This window comes from Chenopodium quinoa, unplaced genomic scaffold (genome assembly GCF_001683475.1).
Source record: "Chenopodium quinoa cultivar QQ74 unplaced genomic scaffold, ASM168347v1, whole genome shotgun sequence".
In the NCBI taxonomy this organism is placed as follows: Eukaryota; Viridiplantae; Streptophyta; class Magnoliopsida; order Caryophyllales; family Amaranthaceae; genus Chenopodium; species Chenopodium quinoa.
The window spans coordinates 1,542,863-1,562,796 of record NW_018745454.1 but is presented as its reverse complement, the minus strand read 5'-3'; the positions used below and the strand labels follow the sequence as shown (position 1 = coordinate 1,562,796).

The following is a 19,934-nucleotide window of genomic DNA, read 5'->3' as shown; positions in this document are numbered from 1 at the left end:
AATTATATAACCCCATTGATAGTTACTACCAAAAAAGGCAACTCATTCTCATAAATAAACCCATTATAAAGCTATTTTAAAGAATAAATCAATCACAACCACCTGCTTTCTCTGATTTACACCCAGAAATATTAAAAATCTCAACACCAAAAAAAACCAAAAAATGGGGTTGTGTCAAATTTCTCCTCTATAAATATTTATAAATATAAGTTTTTATATTTCTTTTTCATCTGGGTTTATAGCTCAGCTTTAAGGTAAGAGATCCATATTTTCTGGGTTTTTTATAATTTTTAGTAGAAAATAAAAATATATTTTGGTAAGTCAACTGTTGAGTTATATTTTTGGTTTTGAGTGTAAATTATGTTGTTGATATAAAATTGATTGAATTTTGATTATTTTGTTGGTGGGCGGGTTCGATAGAGGAGAAGATGGTGAGGGGAAAGACACAGATGAAGAGGATTGAAAATGCGACGAGCAGACAAGTGACGTTTTCGAAGCGTCGAAATGGATTGTTGAAGAAAGCTTTTGAACTCTCAGTTCTTTGTGATGCTGAAGTTGCTCTCATTATTTTTTCTCCTAGAGGAAAGCTTTATGAATTTGCAAGTTGTAGGTAAGTTTTTTAATTATTTTTTAAATTATATATTATTATGAATAATTTGCAAATTTATTTGTTAGTTTTATGATGTCATTATGAGAAATTATTAAGATGTTAGATTTGGAAATAATGTCGATTTTGATTAAGGATAACCGGATAAGGTTGCGTACATCTTGACTTTTTTAGAAGCCGATGAAAATAGAGGTGGGTTTTGTATAGATCTTTTCATTAATTGGGGGTTGTTTGTATGAATTTTGTTGATGAATTTTTGGAATTTCAGACATTTATTGTCAAATTTTGGGAAAACATTTTGTCAATATTAGGGTTACTATACTATCTATATTCTAGTTACACTCCCTTTAGGGTTGATTTTTTTTCTAATCAATATTTTGCTTCATTATAAACTAACTGAAGTGTTGTATCTCTTAATTTGCTGGGAAATTGCATTTAATCTTTTGTGTTTTAGATATTTAATAATCTGTCATTAATTCATAGAGAGATTATATGAAGAAAATCAGTCCAAGATCAAAAAGTGTAGTGGAGAATTATGACTTCTTAATTAATAATCAATGGTGGGGATTATGTTAATTCTTTTTTCATTGTATCCAATAGATCATCAATATTATTGAATGTAAAATTAAGAATAAAGTTAAGTATAATCAACAATATTTAATGAGGCTGTTGCATCTACCATTTAAACCTCAATTTGATCTTCCTTCTATTTTCCATTTTTTCTCCTTAATTTTCCTAAAAGTCAAATGTACTTGCACAATGGGTACAAAAGTAAAATTAATTCAAAAAAAGGAAAGTCAAACTGCTCTTAATGAGCTATAGGATCATTTTAGATTTTCTGTTTTTGGCTCATCATGATTTACTATATTGATGAGAATACATACTACACATTAATATATAGATAGCTCCATAAAGAGGTCAATTTTATTTTCTATATATGTAGGCAAGTTTCATTCCGTTAAAAGGTCACATTTATTTTTATTACTTACTTTTGTACTTCACTGCATTCAAATTTATGGACTCTATTACAATTAGTTTTCTTAAACAACATATCCACCACATAACTACAATTTAGCCTACATAGGCATATGCTTTGTATCACTTCTTTCTTATACACTCACATTATCAAACTAGTACCCACATTGATACAAGCGGGACAATTTATGGCCAACATGTCAATCAAATGTGACAATTTATGGTCACTCGCATAGGTGACCGTTTGGTGCACTGTCAAATTAATGGTTGATCTATTGGCTGTCCTATGTAAACAATTTTTTTTTTGGATGGACATGGCTAAATTACTTGATTGGAATTCTAGGTAGATGAAACATGTAAATAATTGAACACTATTGATGAAATCGGAATCATTGTCAAACCTTTTTAAGATGTGACGCGGGGTTTGCATTACTAAGTCAATCAGTGGTTGCTTGTTCGAAGCTTTGGCTATGGTTGTAGCTTGGTGAGATCTTTGTGTGGGGATCAAATGTTAAAGAAAATGGATGAAAGAACCAATATATATGGTGAAAGTAATATAACATTTTTAAGGTCATGTAGTCACTTGTATATAAGCACCAAGTATATACTAAAATTTACATATATGATCCTATATTAAGTATATTACCTTTTACTTGTTCTTATTAAACTTTCAGTCTAATGAAAAGATTACACTTGATTTATTAGTTTCAATTAAATAAATTAATACATAGTAAAAATTTCCTTAAGTCTCTTTATTTTTTTGTACATAATACTCCTAGTATATTAATTCAAAGATATAAAACTATATGCACTTCATGTGATATGATTAGAATAATAACCTGTCTGAAAAAAAGAAGAAGTTCATAAACTCTTGTTAATTAGCTTTATTAATGATGTAATTAATCACACAACCCGAGGTTAATTTGTACTCCATGAATATATATAATATGAATAGTTTGATTCCAAATCATATAGAAGTAGTAAAAAAGGATAAGGATTGGTCATTTCTGAACTGACAAAGTAAGGGTCCATACATTATTTTTGGTAGAAACAATGTTCATGTACTTCTTCCAGTCTCCTAAATGGAGGAAATTATTATTTTTTCAATAAAATTACTAATAATTTACTTGTATAAATATAGAAAAATATATAAATAGTACAAATTTTGAGTGTTATTCCTTGCTTTATAAAGGGGGGTAGTACAAAGTAGCTGCTATTAGTGTTTCCACGCTCCCAGACAAACCCACATTTGGTAAGAGTACATTTTTCATTTTTTTTGTAGAGTTGCCTTTTAAAGTTCTAAGGAGATCCAATGGCTATGTTAATTAATTATTTTGTTGTAATTTTATTTTACAAATATCAAATTTCTCAACCTGAAAAAGAAAATTTATTTAAAGGTTATGTATACACAAGTATGTGGAAGTGAGTTTAAATAATAGATGTCTCCTTCATATCGGTTGTAAATATGATCAATTTTACCTAAAACTTATCTCAACTTATATGAAAGTATCGAATTCATTGCCAATAGTTATTTTGATGTTGAACAAGACCACATTGTTCATTTGTTCTTATGTATGTCAAAACAAGAAATGGTAAGTTTTTGCTATTTCTCTACATTTTCCCTTCTTCAAATTCTTTCTCCATCAAGGCATCATCCATCCTAGCCATCTAGCTTATATTGTCACGTTGTTAGTTCAACTTTTGATTTGATGAGTTATTTTTTTTTATTATTTTTTTTTTAAATACTACCTCCGTTACAGGTTATGTGCAACGATTTGATATAAAACTGAGAGGGAAAATGTTTAATCGTTGCACATAACCTGTAACGGAGGTAGTAATTTTTTTTGAGATGAACATCATCTAGTATGAGAGTAGACACATTGACATGTTTAGCACAAGAAGCATTATGATTGGGCGAGTACGCGCTTAAGTTGAACTTTACATGATTTTGTTTGGAGATGGATTCAAGATGATAGTTGTAGACTTGTAGTGAAACAACTTTGTGGGTATGATTTAGAAAGCCTTGGCTAGGCATGAAATGACACCACTTTCATCTTTACAACCAAGCTAGGAAAGTCATGCACGTTCATGTGACGTGTTTTGCTCCTCCTTTACAATTCAGGACCCTACTTTCTCATTTCACTCTATCTTTGAGCTTCGTCTGTCAACCACACTTAGCTTGCTCGCTTCATACATAGCTCATTGATCATTTTATACTGTTTCATTATTTCGCGCTTAAGACTCAATCTTTTATTTGTTTGAACAATTGTTAAATTTTGCATCATATAACTAACTTTATTACCTTGGTTTGTAATTTGTTCTAGTTTTAAGATCTAGCGTGTGCAATTGATTTAGATCCATGCAATTGAATAACATAAGAGTTCAAAATTCATCTTTTAACTCGATCTTGTTTGATAAACCAAATGGTCATAAAAAAAAAAAAAAAAAAAAAAAAAAAAAAAAAAAAAAAAAACCTTCAGTTTTTTGGTTCTAGGAATATACTTGGTATACATGTTAGCTTAGTTCTTCTAGAAGAACCCTAGTAATTATATGTTTGTTAATGATGGTTTTTTAATTTGTTTATAGCTGTTAACTAACTTTAATGGATGAAAACCTTCTGAATTTAGTATGCAGGAAACAATTGGACGGTATCAGAGGCACGCAAGAGAAGTCCAACCTGCCAAGGAAGCATCTGCTGAAGAAAATATGCAGGTTTAGCCTTTTCCGACTTTAATCTTATAAAGTTTTTATACTACCTTTGGTTCGTATTATATGCAGCTTTGGTGTATTATTTGTGAGATAAAAAATTCCAAAGTTGCATATAATACGAACCATATGTATTATCTCTCATAATCAAATCAAAGAAAATAAAATGTCACAAGTTTATATTTTTCGTTCATTAGCAATATTTGAGTTTTGATCAACAATCTGTATCAAATGGCCCCTTAATTCGTCAGCCCTAGCCCATATTCAGGCTACATTATATTATATGGTTAGCCAATACTCCAAATTAATTGTACAAGCAAAGTAGAATGCTGCTGGTACTAAACTATATACAAGTATGAAGTAATTACTCGTATTAATTTTCTGTAAAATTGCAGAACTTAAAGGAAGAAACCGCGACTTTGGTGAAGAAGATAGAGGCAGTTGAAGCTTCAAAACGGTACACATATTACATCTCACAAATAATAATTACTCATATTAACAACTCGAACGAGCAATAATTACTGTACTGCTGTAATATTATCAGGAGACTCTTGGGAGAGAATTTAGGGTCATGCAGTTTAGAAGAGTTGCAACAGCTAGAGAGCCAGTTGGAAAGAAGTGTTAGCAAAATCAGAGCAAGAAAGGTTATTTTCTACGCCTTTTTTTTTTTTTTTTTTTTCTGCTGTACAAAAATTAGTTTAATTTGTTGCATATGCTGTGTTGTTACAGAATCAAGTTTTCAATGAACAAATAAAACAGTTGAGAAAAAAGGTAATTACTTTGTTTATTACTGTGATCTGTTCCATATTTTTGAATTATTTATTGAAGCTAATAAACATTTAAAATGTAATATGAGATTTGTTTATGAAAAAGATTAAATGTTGATAAATGATAAATTTTCTGTAATGACAGGAGAAACATCTTGCTGCAGAAAATGCTAGGCTTACTGAAAAGGTGAGGTCTTTTTATTTTTATCAAACTATGGTACTCTATTATTGGGCCTATATGCAAATACTAAGTATGAGACTCGAACTTAAGATCTCAAAGTTTTGAGTTGGGGGATTGTTCCAACTCCACCTATTTTTTTCGTCCTTTTATCTTTATATAAACTCGTACATGAAATGAAGGTGTTACGTAATGATTTTATATAACACGGTAACAAAATTGACAGTATGAAACGCAGCCAAAGGAGTCAAGATCGCAGCCAATAATAGCAGAAGATGCATCACCATCTGAAGATACAATTAGCCAAATTTCGGATGTGGAAACAGATCTTTTTATTGGATTACCAGAGACCAGAATTAGGCGTCTTACTAATGCATAGTTGATTAAATTAGCTGGTTTTAACTTGATTATTATTATTACCAGCTGATTTATGAAGATTATGGTTTGATTATCGTATAATATATAGTTTCAGATCGGATGAGCGATGATGTGTGAGGTTAAGGTGTATGTACCATTTCATGCATGTGACACTTGAATCATCTAAGGCTTTAATTTGCATCATCTAGGAGTTTTTTTTTTTTTTTTTTTTAACTCACTGAATTACTACGTCTCTATATCCCTAAATTATTGAAGTATATATTTATAATAGTCTTATTTGATTCTCCCAATATGGAGCTTACATTTTGCTCCTGTGTAAATTTAATTGTAAAATTTGGAATTTAACTCTGTTAGTATAATCTTTCAATAATATGTCACTTTTTTTTTCTTTCATAAAAATTTACATTCATAATTCAAAAATAACTGATAAAAGTGAATGACGAGTTTTAAATGAGAATACAATGCAACTAATCAAATAAGCAACTACATAGTATTATCAATTTTTTTAGTTGATTGTTCTTTCTTTCTTGTTTGTATCTTTGAGTTATTATTAGTTACACTTGATCTTTCATTTGTAACAAGTGTTTACATTAATTTACCTCCTTACCCTATACAAAAGTACTAACATGCATATATTCAATAATGAAAAAATGTTTATTTAATCATTTTAATGTCTCCCATTTGCACTCATGAATATGCTTTTATATGTACTCTCTCCTTCAACCTGAATAAGCACGCAAACAAATAACGATAATTAACTCAATAAGATGGAAACTGGGTTTACTATATATGAAGCATTTAACTATACTCTCTTCATTCCTAAATTATATTCCTATTTTTTAATTTATTCCTCACATAATATGTTGTGCGACAGCGGAAGCAAAGGTCGTAAACAAACAAGAAAACAATAAAGAAATTCAATGCAAACAATAAGAACAACACCAAGAATTTACGTGGTTCACTATCGATGTGATAGCTACGTCCACGGGCACCGAGATCGAATGATTTCACTATAAACTGGCAAAGATTACAAAGATTACAATGAAGAACTTAATCACTCAAAGTATTCTCTCTCTTGTGTTTCTCTCTCCGTTACCCTAATAATGATAATAGGAAGTTTATATAGTAGTGATTCCTAATTAAGATATACTTAGGTTACAATATCACAATATGATAAATATTAAATTCGTAATCGCTGAAAAAACCCAGATCGCCCGGTCGGGCGAAGGCCCGCCCGATCGGGCGCGAGAACACGTCTTTTCCAACAACCGAAGTACTCCAAAAAAACCCCTTCCGCCCGGCCCGATCGGGCAATGTCCGCCCGATCGGGCGAAGGCTCGCCCGGTCGGGCGCGCGAGAGCAGCTTCTTCAACGAATTTGCCAGGCACCTCTTCTTCTTCCGCCCGGTCAGACCGGGTAATGTCCGCCCGATCGGGCGGACAAAGCAACGAAGTACGAGTCACCTAATACTTATCAACAATCTCCACCTTGACGAGAACTCGTAGTCAGCAAACGACCCCATCAAGACATAGTGAAAAACATCTCAAGCCAAACCCGATGCAAGACTCATGCATAAGCCATACATCCCGATAAGTCTTCAACCAAGACCCATCACATACTCGTCTCCAAGTATAACAACTCATAATGCTCCACCTGCATCACAAGCCCCGGGCAAGCTCCACCTTAAGGCCAACACACCTACACCAGGAGCTCCCCAACTTCGCCCCTCAGGGCCTACTACATCACGTAGTAATCAATATTTAACAAGTCTAAGCAATGTTTAAACTTGCTAAACGGAACAGGCTTAGTGAAGAAATCAGCCGGGTTGTCAGCAGTCCCAATCTTCTTCACCTTAATCCTCTTGTCAGTACGTAAGAAATGATACCTGACATCAATGTGCTTCGTCCGATCATGGTGTACTTGATCTTTAGCTAAGCAAATCGCACTTAGACTATCACAATACACTGTAGCAAAATCCTGTGCAATACCCAGTTCACCTACTAGGCCTTTGAGCCAAATAGACTCTTTAGCTGCAGAAGTTAAAGCCATATACTCAGCTTCAGTAGTTGACAACGTAACTGATGACTGCAATGTAGACTTCCAACTAACCACAGAACCACCCAAAGTGAACACATAACCAGTCACAGACCTCCTGGTATCCACATCAGCTGCATAATCAGAATCACTGTACCCAGTGACCAAGCATTCCTTATCATTCCCGTACACAAGACCAATATCAGCTGTCCCTCTCAGGTAGCGAAAAATCCTTTTCACCCCTTGCCAGTGTTCCCTCCCAGGTCGAGCCATAAACCTGCTTACAACACTAACGGCATGCGCAATATCCGGCCTAGTACAGACCATAGCATACATCAAACAACCAACCGCATTTGCATATGGAACTCTAGACATATAAGACAACTCCTCCTCTGATTGAGGTGACATAGACAAAGACAACTTACAACTAACAGTAGTTGGCGTACTTATAGGCTTCGATTTTTCCATCCCAAAACGAGACAAAATCTTTTCAATGTAGCTTTTCTGAGTCAAGAAAAGCTTACCTCTAGCCCGATCCCTGTAGATCTCCATACCCAAAATCTTCCTAGCTGCACCCAAGTCTTTCATGTCAAACTCCGAGTTAAGCATCTCCTTTAATCTAGCAATATCAGATTTATTCTTTGTGGCAACCAACATGTCATCAACATATAACAAAAGATAAATCATGGAACCATTATCCAGCTTACTATGATACACACAGCAATCATATGAATTCCTGTCAAAACCTTGTGAAACCATAAAAGAATCAAACCTTTTGTACCACTGTCGGGGGGATTGCTTAAGTCCATACAATGACTTTAGCAATCTGCAGGCATAGTGTTCCTTTCCAGGAACTTCGAATCCTTCGGGCTGCTTCATCAGAATCTCCTCCTCCAAATCGCCATGAAGGAAAGCCGTTTTAACATCCAACTGCTCCAGCTCAAGATCAAAATGTGCTACAATTGACAATAACACACGGATAGAAGTATGTCGAACCACAGGTGAGAATATCTCAACAAAATCAACCCCTTCTACCTGACTGAACCCCTTAGCAACTAGCCTAGCCTTAAAACGTATTTGCTCAGTTTCCGACAACCCTTCTTTCTTCTTGTAAATCCATTTACAACCCACAAGCTTCCTCCCTTCCGGTACTTTTACCAGTTCCCACACTCTGTTCTTGTAAAGAGACTGCATCTCTTCACCCATTGCGGCAAGCCATTGCGCAGACTCACTACAACTAATTGCTTGTTTATATGTGGCAGGTTCAAATGACTCTACATCATCAGCTACACTCAATGCATAACCAGTCATCGCATCAACACAGCAATTTCTTCCCTCCATCTCTTCAATCAATCTAACAGGCTTCTTGATAACTCGTTTAGGCATCTCAAGAATGGTGTCAGGTTGACTAGATGACCCCTGATTAGATTGCTCCACCTCATCCCCAGAGTTAGAATGAGTAGGAGTAATCTCAGGTTCAGGAGTACCCGGCACTGGAACATCAGCATCATCATCAATATATTGTACCCGAGGTAAATCAGCAATGGTAGACTGATGTACCTCAAGTACCCCATCTGTCTGTAATAAATTGTCTCCTTCCCTTCTCAAATCTGAAATCTCTGCATTTTTAATTGAATACATGGTGTTTTCATCGAAAGTAACATCCCTACTAAGAATGACCCGACCCTCCGAAGGTGAAAAAATTCTAAACCCCTTCACACCATCCCCGTACCCAACAAAACACCCCTTCTTGGCTCGTGGATCCAGCTTACCCTCAATAACATGATAATAAGCAACACAACCAAAAATCTTCAAATTCGAAAAATTAGGCAACTTACCACTCCAGATCTCAAACGGAATCTTGGAATCAATTCCAGAATGAGGACCCCTATTAATGACATAACAAGCTGTTAACACAGCTTCACTCCAGTACCTCCTCCCAAGCCCTGCATTAGAGAGCATGCATTGAACTCTCTCTAGCAGTGTCTGATTAACCCGTTCTGCTACACCGTTCTGCTGTGGTGTCTTCCTGACAGTATGATGCCGACCTATACCCTCATCTGCACAGAACTGATTAAACTCGTCTTTGCAAAACTCTAGCCCATTGTCCGTTCGTAGCTTCTTGATCTTCCTTCCTTGTCGATTTTCCACCAAAGCTTTCCATTGCTTGAAAACTTTGAAGGCCTCATCCTTTGACTTAAGCAACCTAAGCCATGTGTATCGGGACTTGTCATCAACAAATGACACAAAATAGTGGTAACCTCCCATACCTTCAACTCTAGATGGACCCCAGCAATCTGAATGGATGTAATCGAGCACTGCATCAGTAATGTGAGCACCCTTGCTGAACTTTGACCTGTGTTTCTTACCAAACACACAATGCTCACAAAATTCAAGGTTGGCAACCTTGACCCCGGATAGAAGACCCCTCTTGGACAATAGCTGCATCCCCTTCTCCCCCATATGACCAAGCCTCATGTGCCAAATCTTAGTCATCTCCTGGTGAGATACAGATGCGCAAACCGCAGAACTAGGCAGTGTAACACCCTCAAAAACATAGAGGGTGTTCCTTTTGATACCCTTAAGTACCAACTCAGAACCTCTGAAAATACACAACTCCCCATCTGAAAACACACCATTGTACCCCAAGTCATCCAGGGTACCCAATGAAATCAGATTCTTTCCTAAAGCAGGAACATGCCGTACATTAGTCAAAGTTAACCTCCGCCCATCAACAGTCCTCAACCTCATGGAACCAATACCTGTGACCTTACATGGAGCATTGTTACCGACTATAACCATACCCCCATTGCGAGGTTCATATGTATCAAACCAATCTCGACGTGGACACATATGGAACGAACACCCTGAATCTAGAACCCAGTTATCAGATAAATCATCAGACCTAGCAGAACTGACTAATGCTAAATCTTCCTCTGAATTATAGCTCTCATTCGGTTTCTCTTCAACTACAGCAGCCTGGGACTTGTTTTTCCTCACCGGACAATTATTCCTAAAGTGACCCGGTTCTTTACAGTAATAACATGTTTTAGTAGTAGTTTTACTAGATCCATCCTTGCCGTTTCCAGCACCCGACCCAGCATTGTTCCCCTTGTTAAACCCCTTATTCTTTTTAGACTTTCCGGACTTAACAAACAACCCACTACCATTATCCCTATTATCACTCGTAGCTTTCATTCTGAGTTCCCTAGTATGAAGTGCTGCCTTCACTTCTTCTAAGGTTATAGAATCCTTACCAACAACAAAAGACTCTACAAAATTCTCAAAGCTAGACGGTAGAGATACAAGTAAAATCAACGCAGCATCCTCATCATCAATTTTAACATCTAAATTACGTAAATCAAGCAAAATAGAGTTAAGTTTTTCTAGATGTTCCCGTAAGGAAGTACCTGACTGCATCCGGAGGCTAAACAACCGCTGTTTCAGTAATAATTTGTTGGTCAACGACTTAGTCATATACAATGACTCCAGCTTCAGCCACAATCCAGCCGCCGTTTCCTGATCAGCCACCTCCGTGATGATTTGATCATCAAGACTAAGTAATATGGTAGAGTGTGCCTTCTCTTCCATAACTTCTAACTGCGAGTCAGTCGGTCCGTCTCCTGACTCCGAAGTAGTACTCTTTGGAGCCAACGGACGCCATATCTGCTGTTGTTTTAACAGAGCCTTCATCTTAATTTGCCATAGCCCGAAACTATTTTTCCCGGTAAACTTCTCAATTCTTATTGTTGAATCTCCTGCCATTGTTATCTTCAAGAAACTCTCCAAGGATTGAACCTGAGCTCTTGATACCAATTGTTGTGCGACAGCGGAAGCAAAGGTCGTAAACAAACAAGAAAACAATAAAGAAATTCAATGCAAACAATAAGAACAACACCAAGAATTTACGTGGTTCACTATCGATGTGATAGCTACGTCCACGGGCACTGAGATCGAATGATTTCACTATAAACTGGCAAAGATTACAAAGATTACAATGAAGAACTTAATCACTCAAAGTATTCTCTCTCTTGTGTTTCTCTCTCCGTTACCCTAATAATGATAATAGGAAGTTTATATAGTAGTGATTCCTAATTAAGATATACTTAGGTTACAATATCACAATATGATAAATATTAAATTCGTAATCGCTGAAAAAACCCAGATCGCCCGGTCGGGCGAAGGCCCGCCCGATCGGGCGCGAGAACACGTCTTTTCCAACAACCGAAGTACTCCAAAAAAACCCCTTCCGCCCGGCCCGATCGGGCAATGTCCGCCCGATCGGGCGAAGGCTCGCCCGGTCGGGCGCGCGAGAGCAGCTTCTTCAACGAATTTGCCAGGCACCTCTTCTTCTTCCGCCCGGTCAGACCGGGTAATGTCCGCCCGATCGGGCGGACAAAGCAACGAAGTACGAGTCACCTAATACTTATCAACATAATAGAGAGAAATAGGAATGTAATTTAGGATCGGAGGGAGTATTATTTAAGCTAACTACTTTAGCTTCCCCAAATTAAAGCACATTCAAGTTAAATAATTTACGTTTTGATGATAGAAAGTTTTATATTACTAGTATTTCGCAGATGTCTCAGTAGAACAAATCGAATACTTGCATATCATACAAAATTTTATCAATGTACAAAAGGATAGTATCCTATATGAGGTTATATATATATTTTTTTTTGGTAAGATATATGAGGTTATATTTTATTTGTGTTTTTCAATAATAATTTACATAAACAGTAAATTTTAGTGGTAAATTGAACTTGATTTGATGATTAATTTTTGCAAGTTAGGCCCTAATTGATTAAATTAGTTTAGACAAGATATTTAAATAAGTTATGATAAGTTCATATTGATTTAGAGAAAATAATGTTTTTCTCTAGACAATTTCATACACAATTTAATTTAGATAAAGTCTAAATAAGATAAGTCACATATAACTAAGCTAAATTATCATTTGAACTTATTAGCCTTTATCATAAAGTTTGATGTCACGTGAATGGGCCTAATGGTAACATTTGGTTCATGATCCGACTTAGCTTCATGTAATCATGTTGAATGATTATATGGATTTAGGTTGATCAATACTTGATTAAGAACTACTTCGTATAATGTTAGATTGACCTAATAAGATTATACTATTTTTTTCTTCTTCATTTCAAAATGCAATACACTTTGTAAAATGTTTTTTTTTTTTGGTGTTTAGAGAGCCACAAGGGTGGGGGTGAGAATTGATCCCAAGATCTCTTAGAATTGGGAGGGAAACTCTAACCACTTGAGCTATCCCTCACTCTCTCACTTTGTAAAATGTTGTATAACCTAATAGCTATAAAAATCATTCGCAGCCAAATCTGAACTTAAAATCCAATTATCGGAGTACTAATGATCGAATGCACTTATCAAGTTATTGCAACAAAAAAAAAAAAAAAAAAAAATCAACCTAACTCTAAGGCCTTGTTTGACAAATGGCTGTTGGCTGGTTCACTTGGCTTGTTTGACCAGCTGGAATGTTTGGCTGTTTATAATGGCTTTTGAAATTGACTGTTTAAGCGGGCTGTTTATAAAAGTGTTTGGTAAATTAATTTGTGGTTGTTGGCTGTTTATTAGATAATTTGTGGGCCAACAAGCCAAAAGCCAACAAAAAAGCTACTCAAAGCAGCTTTTTTATTTTGGCTTAAAAGCCAGCTTTTTCGCTGACTAAAAAGCCAATTACCAAACACATTTTTTGGCTGTTTGACCACTTAAAAAAGTCAAAAGCTAACCAAAAAGCCATTAAAAAGCCAATTACCAAACATGACCTAAATATACCCGAGTGCATATAAATTTCCCTGTAAAGATGCATGTACCCTTGTTATACCAAACAAAACCTCTCACAGTTATTGACTAAAACGGCCTCACAAGATTGGTGCAATTTTGGCCCCAATTTCTTTTTTCTCTGCACTAAATTTCCTGTCTTCTTCCCAAACTCAACACATTAACACAATCTGTCAATCTATCTTCTTTTTGAATATCCAAAAATTCCATTTATTTTCTTTCTATTTCTAAAGGCGATTATAACGAGAATTCGTCACTCTAATAAGTAAGAAAAAAATGTGGGAATTAAAATGCATAACCCCAACTTCAACTCCCACTACTTTCACTTTCTCTCAACCCCAAACACGCTACTCTCTCACTCCTCAACCCCGCCGTTTTCCTTCTCTTTCTGTTAATTGTCGTGCTACTATTGATCAGAAACCCCTCATGTCTGATGACAAAATGCTTGTAATTTCTAATCTTATTCAATGTTTCTGTAAATTTTCTTTTTGGGTTATTGGAAAAGTTCATAATTTGATTTGGGTTTTTGTTTATTTGTTCAATTTTCTCTGTTTTGATTGATTGACTGTTGTGGAATTCTTTAATTTTATCTGGGTTTTGTTGGAGTGTTCAATTTCTGTGTTTTGATTGATGGGGTTTTGTGCGAATTCTTTGAATTTATATGGGTTGTTGTTAGAAAGTTCAAATTTTGTGTAATTTGATTGAAATTTTGGTTCTTTTGTTGCAGGTTTTTGTACCGCCGCATCCATTGATTAAACATTGGGTTTCTGTTCTTAGGAATGAGCAGACTCCATGCGCTGTTTTCAGTACGTTGATGTTCTTCTTTAATCTATCTTTATTATAACTTGATTGACAATGCATGCAAATTTTAGTTTTGTGGTATGTAAATTGAGCTCATAAGTGTGATCACTATAAGTTGTATTAATAATGTATGCAAAATTTGGTTTTATGGTATGTAAATTGAACTCATAAGTGTGATTACTATAACTTACATTGATAATTCATGCTAAATTTAGATCTATGGTATATTGAGCTCATGAGTGTGATTACTATAGCTTAGATTGTCCATGCATGTAAAATTAATTTTGTGCTAGCTAAATTGAGCTCATAGGTGTGATACCAATTATGCTGTCAGTGCTGCATGTTGACTTTAAGGCTATGGCTATCTAACTCAAACTTGGGTACTTGTGGTGTTGAACATGGTTATTTGTCCAAGTGTCCAATCTCAGTATTTTTTGATGCAACATTTATCTTTTGGTGTAAAATTGAGTGTAAGTGTCCATATCCATGTTTGAGTGTTAACTATTAAGGACACTACGTAGATACTTGAGATGACATGAAGAAAGAGATTGAGTAACTTAGCTCTTAGAATTCAAATGGATTGTTATTGTAATTTGAGCTGACAATGCATGCACATTTTTATTATGTTGATTTTCTTCTTTATTATTCCCTCCGTCCCTTAATACAATGCCTCTTTCTCTTTATTATGTGAGGAATAAATGCTCAAAAGAGGCATTGTATTAAGGGACGGAGGGAATATCAAAATTGGGTTTCGAGGTGAAGTGTTCTCATGCCCAATATTTTGGAATGTTTCCCACACTATACAACCAATGGAAAATGGGAAATTTATTTTCTTGGAAAATGTTTTCCATCAAAAGAAATGGAGCCATAGAGTTTATATATAGGTGCTGCAACCGAAATTACCTTGAAGATGATGTCTATTTTTTAAACTCTAGCCTTTATGAAATTGTGATTCTATATATCATAAAGAGAATTGAATCTTCCAAAGGGGAGGATGGAAAGGTTTTGTTGATATTTGATAGTATCTAAGAATCTAGTGAAACTAAGACAATATGTCTGGGGCTGACCTGTTGATAGACTGATAGTATTGTTTTAAGATAACTGTTTACTGTCTTCTTAGGTAGTCATAAAGGGGGTAACTGAAGCAATGTTTTATATTGGGTTCATTCAGTTAAATTTCTATGCCGTTCAGGACAGGATGGGGTGCTAGGTCAATATGAAAATTGAAGAACCCAAGAACCAGCAAGAGGGGGAGTGATATAGAAAGGTGGAAGGGTGCCCATCTAGTATCTGTTACTGAAGGACCTTGTGTATAACAGTACATTTGGCTAAAATTTTGCATTGTATACTGTGGTAAAAGGAATTGTGGGAAATAATAGTTCAATTGGAAAATGGAAACAGCTTAATAGTGCTAGTTAATTATACTAGTATCGGTTTGCTTTTGTTGAAAATTGGGTGTTGGAATTTACTTGTAAATGCAAAATCTGTGGTGGCATTCTAGATCTTCTTGATTTTTCAATTATAATAAAGCCAGTTTAACGTACTAAAGATCGTCTAGTTAAGCAAGAACTGCACTACTATACACTTTGGAATAATTTGTAAAACAATGTAGCTTTCAATGAACAATAGTTTTCTCCTTCCAACTCCAGAAAGTAGTTATGTTTGAAAGTTGGAATTATGTTACTTGCAGTTATGTTTGAAAGTTGGAATTATGTTAGTTGCAGTTTCTCATATATACTATATATTTCCTCTTCGTAGAGAATGCAATGGGTGAGTTGGGGAGGCTACTAATGTATGAAGCTTCAAGGGATTGGTTGGTGAGTTTATTCCTCTGTGTGATATCTGCATGTCACATATTCTTCTCACATTAATTTTTTGTACTCTGTTGATCTTATTATTAGCCTATTATTGCTGGGGAAATTCAAACACCTATTGCTGTCGCCAAAGTTGAATTTATTGATCCAAGGGAGCCTGTGGCGGTGAGTATGTATTGTGTTTTTGTTTTCTTCATTGTATAATAAACACTATGTCTGTGTAGGAGATGCTGTCTCTCTGTCGGTACTACTGGTAATGACAATGTTGCTTATCGTGTACTTTACACTTTACCTTCAATGCTTTTGTATGAGAACGACTGGTTTAGATTTCTTGAAGCTCATATTTGGATACAAAAGAGGCCTCCTGTTTTGGTGCTCTAGTTCGTGATATTAAACATCTTGCTTCTTTTTGTACTCAATGTAGTTTTGCTCATGTGGGTAGGAAAGGGAATAGAGTGACCCATATCTTAGCTAATTGTAGCAGGGACTATGAAGGTCTTAGGGTGTGGATAGAGGAAACTCCTCTATGTGCTAACTCTGCTGTTTTGTTTGATGCTTCTTTGATTGAATAAAAGCTTTCCCCTGTTTCTGTCAAAAAAAAAAAAAAAAAAAAAACTCTTATTTGGAGTTGTATTAGTGTACAGATGTAGATTGCATATTGATGTATTTTGGAATTGCTGCAATTGTTGCTAGAGATCTTAATTCCTAGAAAACAATACTAGAAACTATTCACTTTCTCCAATATCGACTTTAGATTGTTGCACTTTTGCTCTTTCTTGGTCATAAATGTATTTGGAACAGTATGATGACTACTCTTCACTGTAAGTATCGAGTATCGGATCCTTAGTATTTCTTCTTGTAAGGGGAGTCATATATATGTTACCTTGTGGTGGCGTTGTAGTGAGTTTCCTTCTAGATATATATTGGTGATATTATATGATTGGATGACAGATGCATCATTAACTTGCTATCCATTTTTTATTCCTGCTCCTTTTCTAGAGAAGGGATTTGGTGTCCTGGGTTTGTTGTTTGGGAAGCAGAGTCGGTAACTTACTACATTTATTTGTGGATCTTTATTTTTTGATAGCTAAATAAATATTTTTATCTATTGAGTTAACTCACAGTTTGGAAGCTTTTACTGTTGGTGCTTCTCTTCATTTTGGTACCAAACTGAATAATTTCGGCTAATCTCTTCAGCATTTTATTCTGTATTGGACACAGTGAATTGAATGAGTGAGTGTTTACTATAGATGCATATCAGCTGCTTTTCAATATCATCATGTTTCAATGTCAATTATCTATAATACTGGGATGGATGTTTCAGTAAACAATATATATCCTTGCACAATGTTGTTACCCTTATTGTGGGTTAAAATTCTTGACAAGCAAAATGGCCTAAAGCATCTCAAAGAGTTAGTGATCTGAGATTCTGAGCCTCATCACCTTTCTCGGAACGATAACTTTCTTCCTAAATGTTTTCACTTTTTTATCTTGCAGGTTATTCCTATTTTAAGAGCTGGTCTTGCACTTGCAGAGCATGCAGCCACTATTCTACCCTCAATGGCAACCTATCATGTAGGTATGTTAAGTTTATGTGATTATATCCACTTGAGTTTAAGGAAAATAAGTTCAGTGATTAGGTTCAAGCAGTAGTTTACCGAGGTTCAGGTTCCTTACTAGTTACTACTCTCTTATATAACTTGTTCTGTGTTGTATATGTTTTTCAAAATATTAATGCTGTCATGTCTCATGTTAAGGGGTCAGCAGAGATGAGGAGACACTTCAGCCAACTGTCTATTTGAACAAGTAAGATTCTTATCTAAGGATGAGCATACTGCCTTCGAGTCTTATCCAGAAGACATTTTATGCATAAGGAGAAAGCAGATGGCTATTGGTTTTTGCTGCATCTTTAGGATCTAGTTATCTAATGTTTGAGGCCTAATTCACTATAAATTCACCCCCCCCCCCCAAAAAAAAAAAAAAAAAAAAAAAAAAACCTTAAAATAAGTGAAGTAAATGTTGAAGTGGGTTAAAGAGAGAGAAACCTACCTTTTAAATACTTTTGTCGAGTGTTTGGTGGCTAACATGTTGTGCTTTTTGTCCTGCTGTTTTATAAATGTAATTGACTTTTGTTGCGTATGAGAGTAATTTCTTGAATGGTGTTATGTAGGTGTAGCTTTATTGATCTATGATCTTTTGTATTCTAAGTTTAATTTATAGCCAAGGGCATAGTTTAAGCCTGAACATCTCGTCTTCCAGGTTGCCAGAAAAGTTCCCTGAAGGAGCTCGAATACTTGTTGTGGACCCAATGTTGGCAACAGGTAATTGATTTTTTATATATTGCTTTGATGCCTTGAGGCTTCAAGGATTCTTTTTTTTTGCAATATGCATTAGTATATTTGTTGTTGCTGGTTGTTTCACTGTTTTAATTCAAATTATGCTGCTACAACATGTTCGTTCTTGCAGTTTCGCTCTAATACTACACATCAACCCATTAATGTTTAATTTATTTTCCAAGGCCTAGAACCTTCAATATGTCATGGATGTCTATTGTCAATGCTTCTCTAGCAGAGATGCTTTGAGCGAGATATGAGTAGCCTTTCAGCATGTGTTCCAAGATGCAATTACATGTTTATATCTTCTGATAAACCTCCCTCAATTTTCCCCTAATTTAGGATGGTGATTATCAATTGACTCGTGTTTCAGTGAAGAGCTATTGTCAGGAATCAGCAGCCATTCAGATTTAGTTCAGTAATAAATCTACTGGCGCATTATGCTTGTGTTCTTTTAGCAGTCACCGTCCTCTGCACCTACAAATTAAAACTGCATCATCTTTGCATTTTCTTTTTATCCATCCTCCTTTTGCCAGGACATACAAATCTCTCTTTTTCCATACATTAACACTTATGGAGTACGAGTTTATGAATGGTGCTCATTTGAAATTTCAGGTGGAACAATAGTTAAAGCAATTGACCTGTTAAAAGAACGTGGAGTTGGAAACAAACAAATTAAAGTGGTAAGTTGCTTCAGTTCTCTGAAATTGAGGAATTTGACCCATCAAAATTTTTCCTTATTTGCAATGAATGCAAATTTGTGGTTTTCTTATTTTGAAAAGTGCTTAGCTTATGTAAACTAAAATTTCCACAGATTTCAGCCGTCGCTGCTCCTCCAGCACTCACAAAGCTCAGCGAAAAGTTTCCAGGGTATGAAAGTTTTCTACCTAGTTAGTTGTCTATACTCCAAATGAGTAATGTGTGCGGTTGATCTATGAACTGAACTTTGTTCTCTTAAATTTAGGATTCATGTATACACTGGAATCATTGATGAAGTTGTTAATGAAAAGGGGTAGGCACTAATTTCTTGCTCGAGTAATGATTTGTCTTTACATGGAACCATTATCACAAGGCTTACTAATTCATTTGCGCTACAGGTTCATTATTCCTGGCCTTGGTGATGCTGGAGATCGTAGCTTTGGCACATGAGGTGACTGGAGTTAAATTTTCATGCATCATATTAAAAGTTTTGACATCTTGGGTTCATGTGATGCCCAGATTTGACTGAATGTTATCGAAGGTGGTACATGCTAGATCAACGGCTTTTGTTAATTTTTTTTTCGCGAGCCACATATGAAAATTATGTCTTTGTATGAACTGTTGAGCCTTTTTATTAGACTAATCATTTTCAATTGTAAAACTCTCATTAATGTACTCCGTTCCTTTTTGATGTTTAATCGACTTTTATTGATTTTCCTATTTGCAACAATTATCATGATTTTAGGTGTATAAATAACAGGTTAGAGTGTTACACAATATGCTATCGATAATGTGGATCAAATCTGATGGGTAAATTGTTTTCATTAG

At 35.3% G+C, this 19,934-nt stretch overlaps 2 protein-coding genes across 4 annotated transcripts; both read left to right on the top strand.

The window, feature by feature from the left end:
- LOC110714174 (MADS-box protein SOC1-like) lies at window positions 1–5,903 on the top strand. Of its 3 annotated transcripts, none has more exons than XM_021892653.1 (8): window positions 1–254; window positions 421–610; window positions 4,210–4,294; window positions 4,684–4,745; window positions 4,833–4,932; window positions 5,018–5,059; window positions 5,201–5,242; window positions 5,472–5,903. In XM_021892653.1, the coding sequence occupies exons 2-8, from the start codon at window positions 429–431 to the stop codon at window positions 5,610–5,612; spliced, it is 654 nt and encodes a 217-aa protein (XP_021748345.1). In that variant the 5' UTR covers window positions 1–254; window positions 421–428; the 3' UTR covers window positions 5,613–5,903. The 3 variants fall into 3 exon arrangements, with proteins under 3 accessions (XP_021748345.1, XP_021748344.1, XP_021748343.1); XM_021892652.1 differs by having other exon boundaries at window positions 12–316; window positions 5,460–5,903; XM_021892651.1 differs by having other exon boundaries at window positions 20–254; window positions 5,460–5,903.
- A 7,624-nt stretch (window positions 5,904–13,527) lies between these two features.
- On the top strand, window positions 13,528–19,821 carry LOC110714100 (uracil phosphoribosyltransferase-like). The gene is made up of 11 exons (XM_021892575.1): window positions 13,528–13,906; window positions 14,187–14,265; window positions 16,019–16,077; window positions 16,162–16,239; window positions 17,572–17,653; window positions 17,832–17,880; window positions 18,334–18,395; window positions 19,023–19,090; window positions 19,222–19,277; window positions 19,372–19,419; window positions 19,505–19,821. The coding sequence occupies exons 1-11, from the start codon at window positions 13,736–13,738 to the stop codon at window positions 19,554–19,556; spliced, it is 804 nt and encodes a 267-aa protein (XP_021748267.1). The 5' UTR covers window positions 13,528–13,735; the 3' UTR covers window positions 19,557–19,821.
- Window positions 19,822–19,934: the final 113 nt, after the last annotated feature.

Bases quoted from the DNA above. Each gene is read 5' to 3' on its own strand.
- LOC110714174 (XM_021892652.1), top strand. From the start codon at position 429: ATGGTGAGGGGAAAGACACAGATGAAGAGGATTGAAAATGCGACGAGC. The intron at 4,295-4,683 runs GTTTAGCCTTTT...GTAAAATTGCAG, and splicing joins CTGCTGAAGAAAATATGCAG to AACTTAAAGGAAGAAACCGC. The intron at 5,243-5,459 runs GTGAGGTCTTTT...CAAAATTGACAG, and splicing joins ATGCTAGGCTTACTGAAAAG to TATGAAACGCAGCCAAAGGA.
- LOC110714100 (XM_021892575.1), top strand. From the start codon at position 13,736: ATGTGGGAATTAAAATGCATAACCCCAACTTCAACTCCCACTACTTTC. The intron at 13,907-14,186 runs GTAATTTCTAAT...CTTTTGTTGCAG, and splicing joins TGTCTGATGACAAAATGCTT to GTTTTTGTACCGCCGCATCC. The intron at 19,091-19,221 runs GTAAGTTGCTTC...AAATTTCCACAG, and splicing joins GAAACAAACAAATTAAAGTG to ATTTCAGCCGTCGCTGCTCC.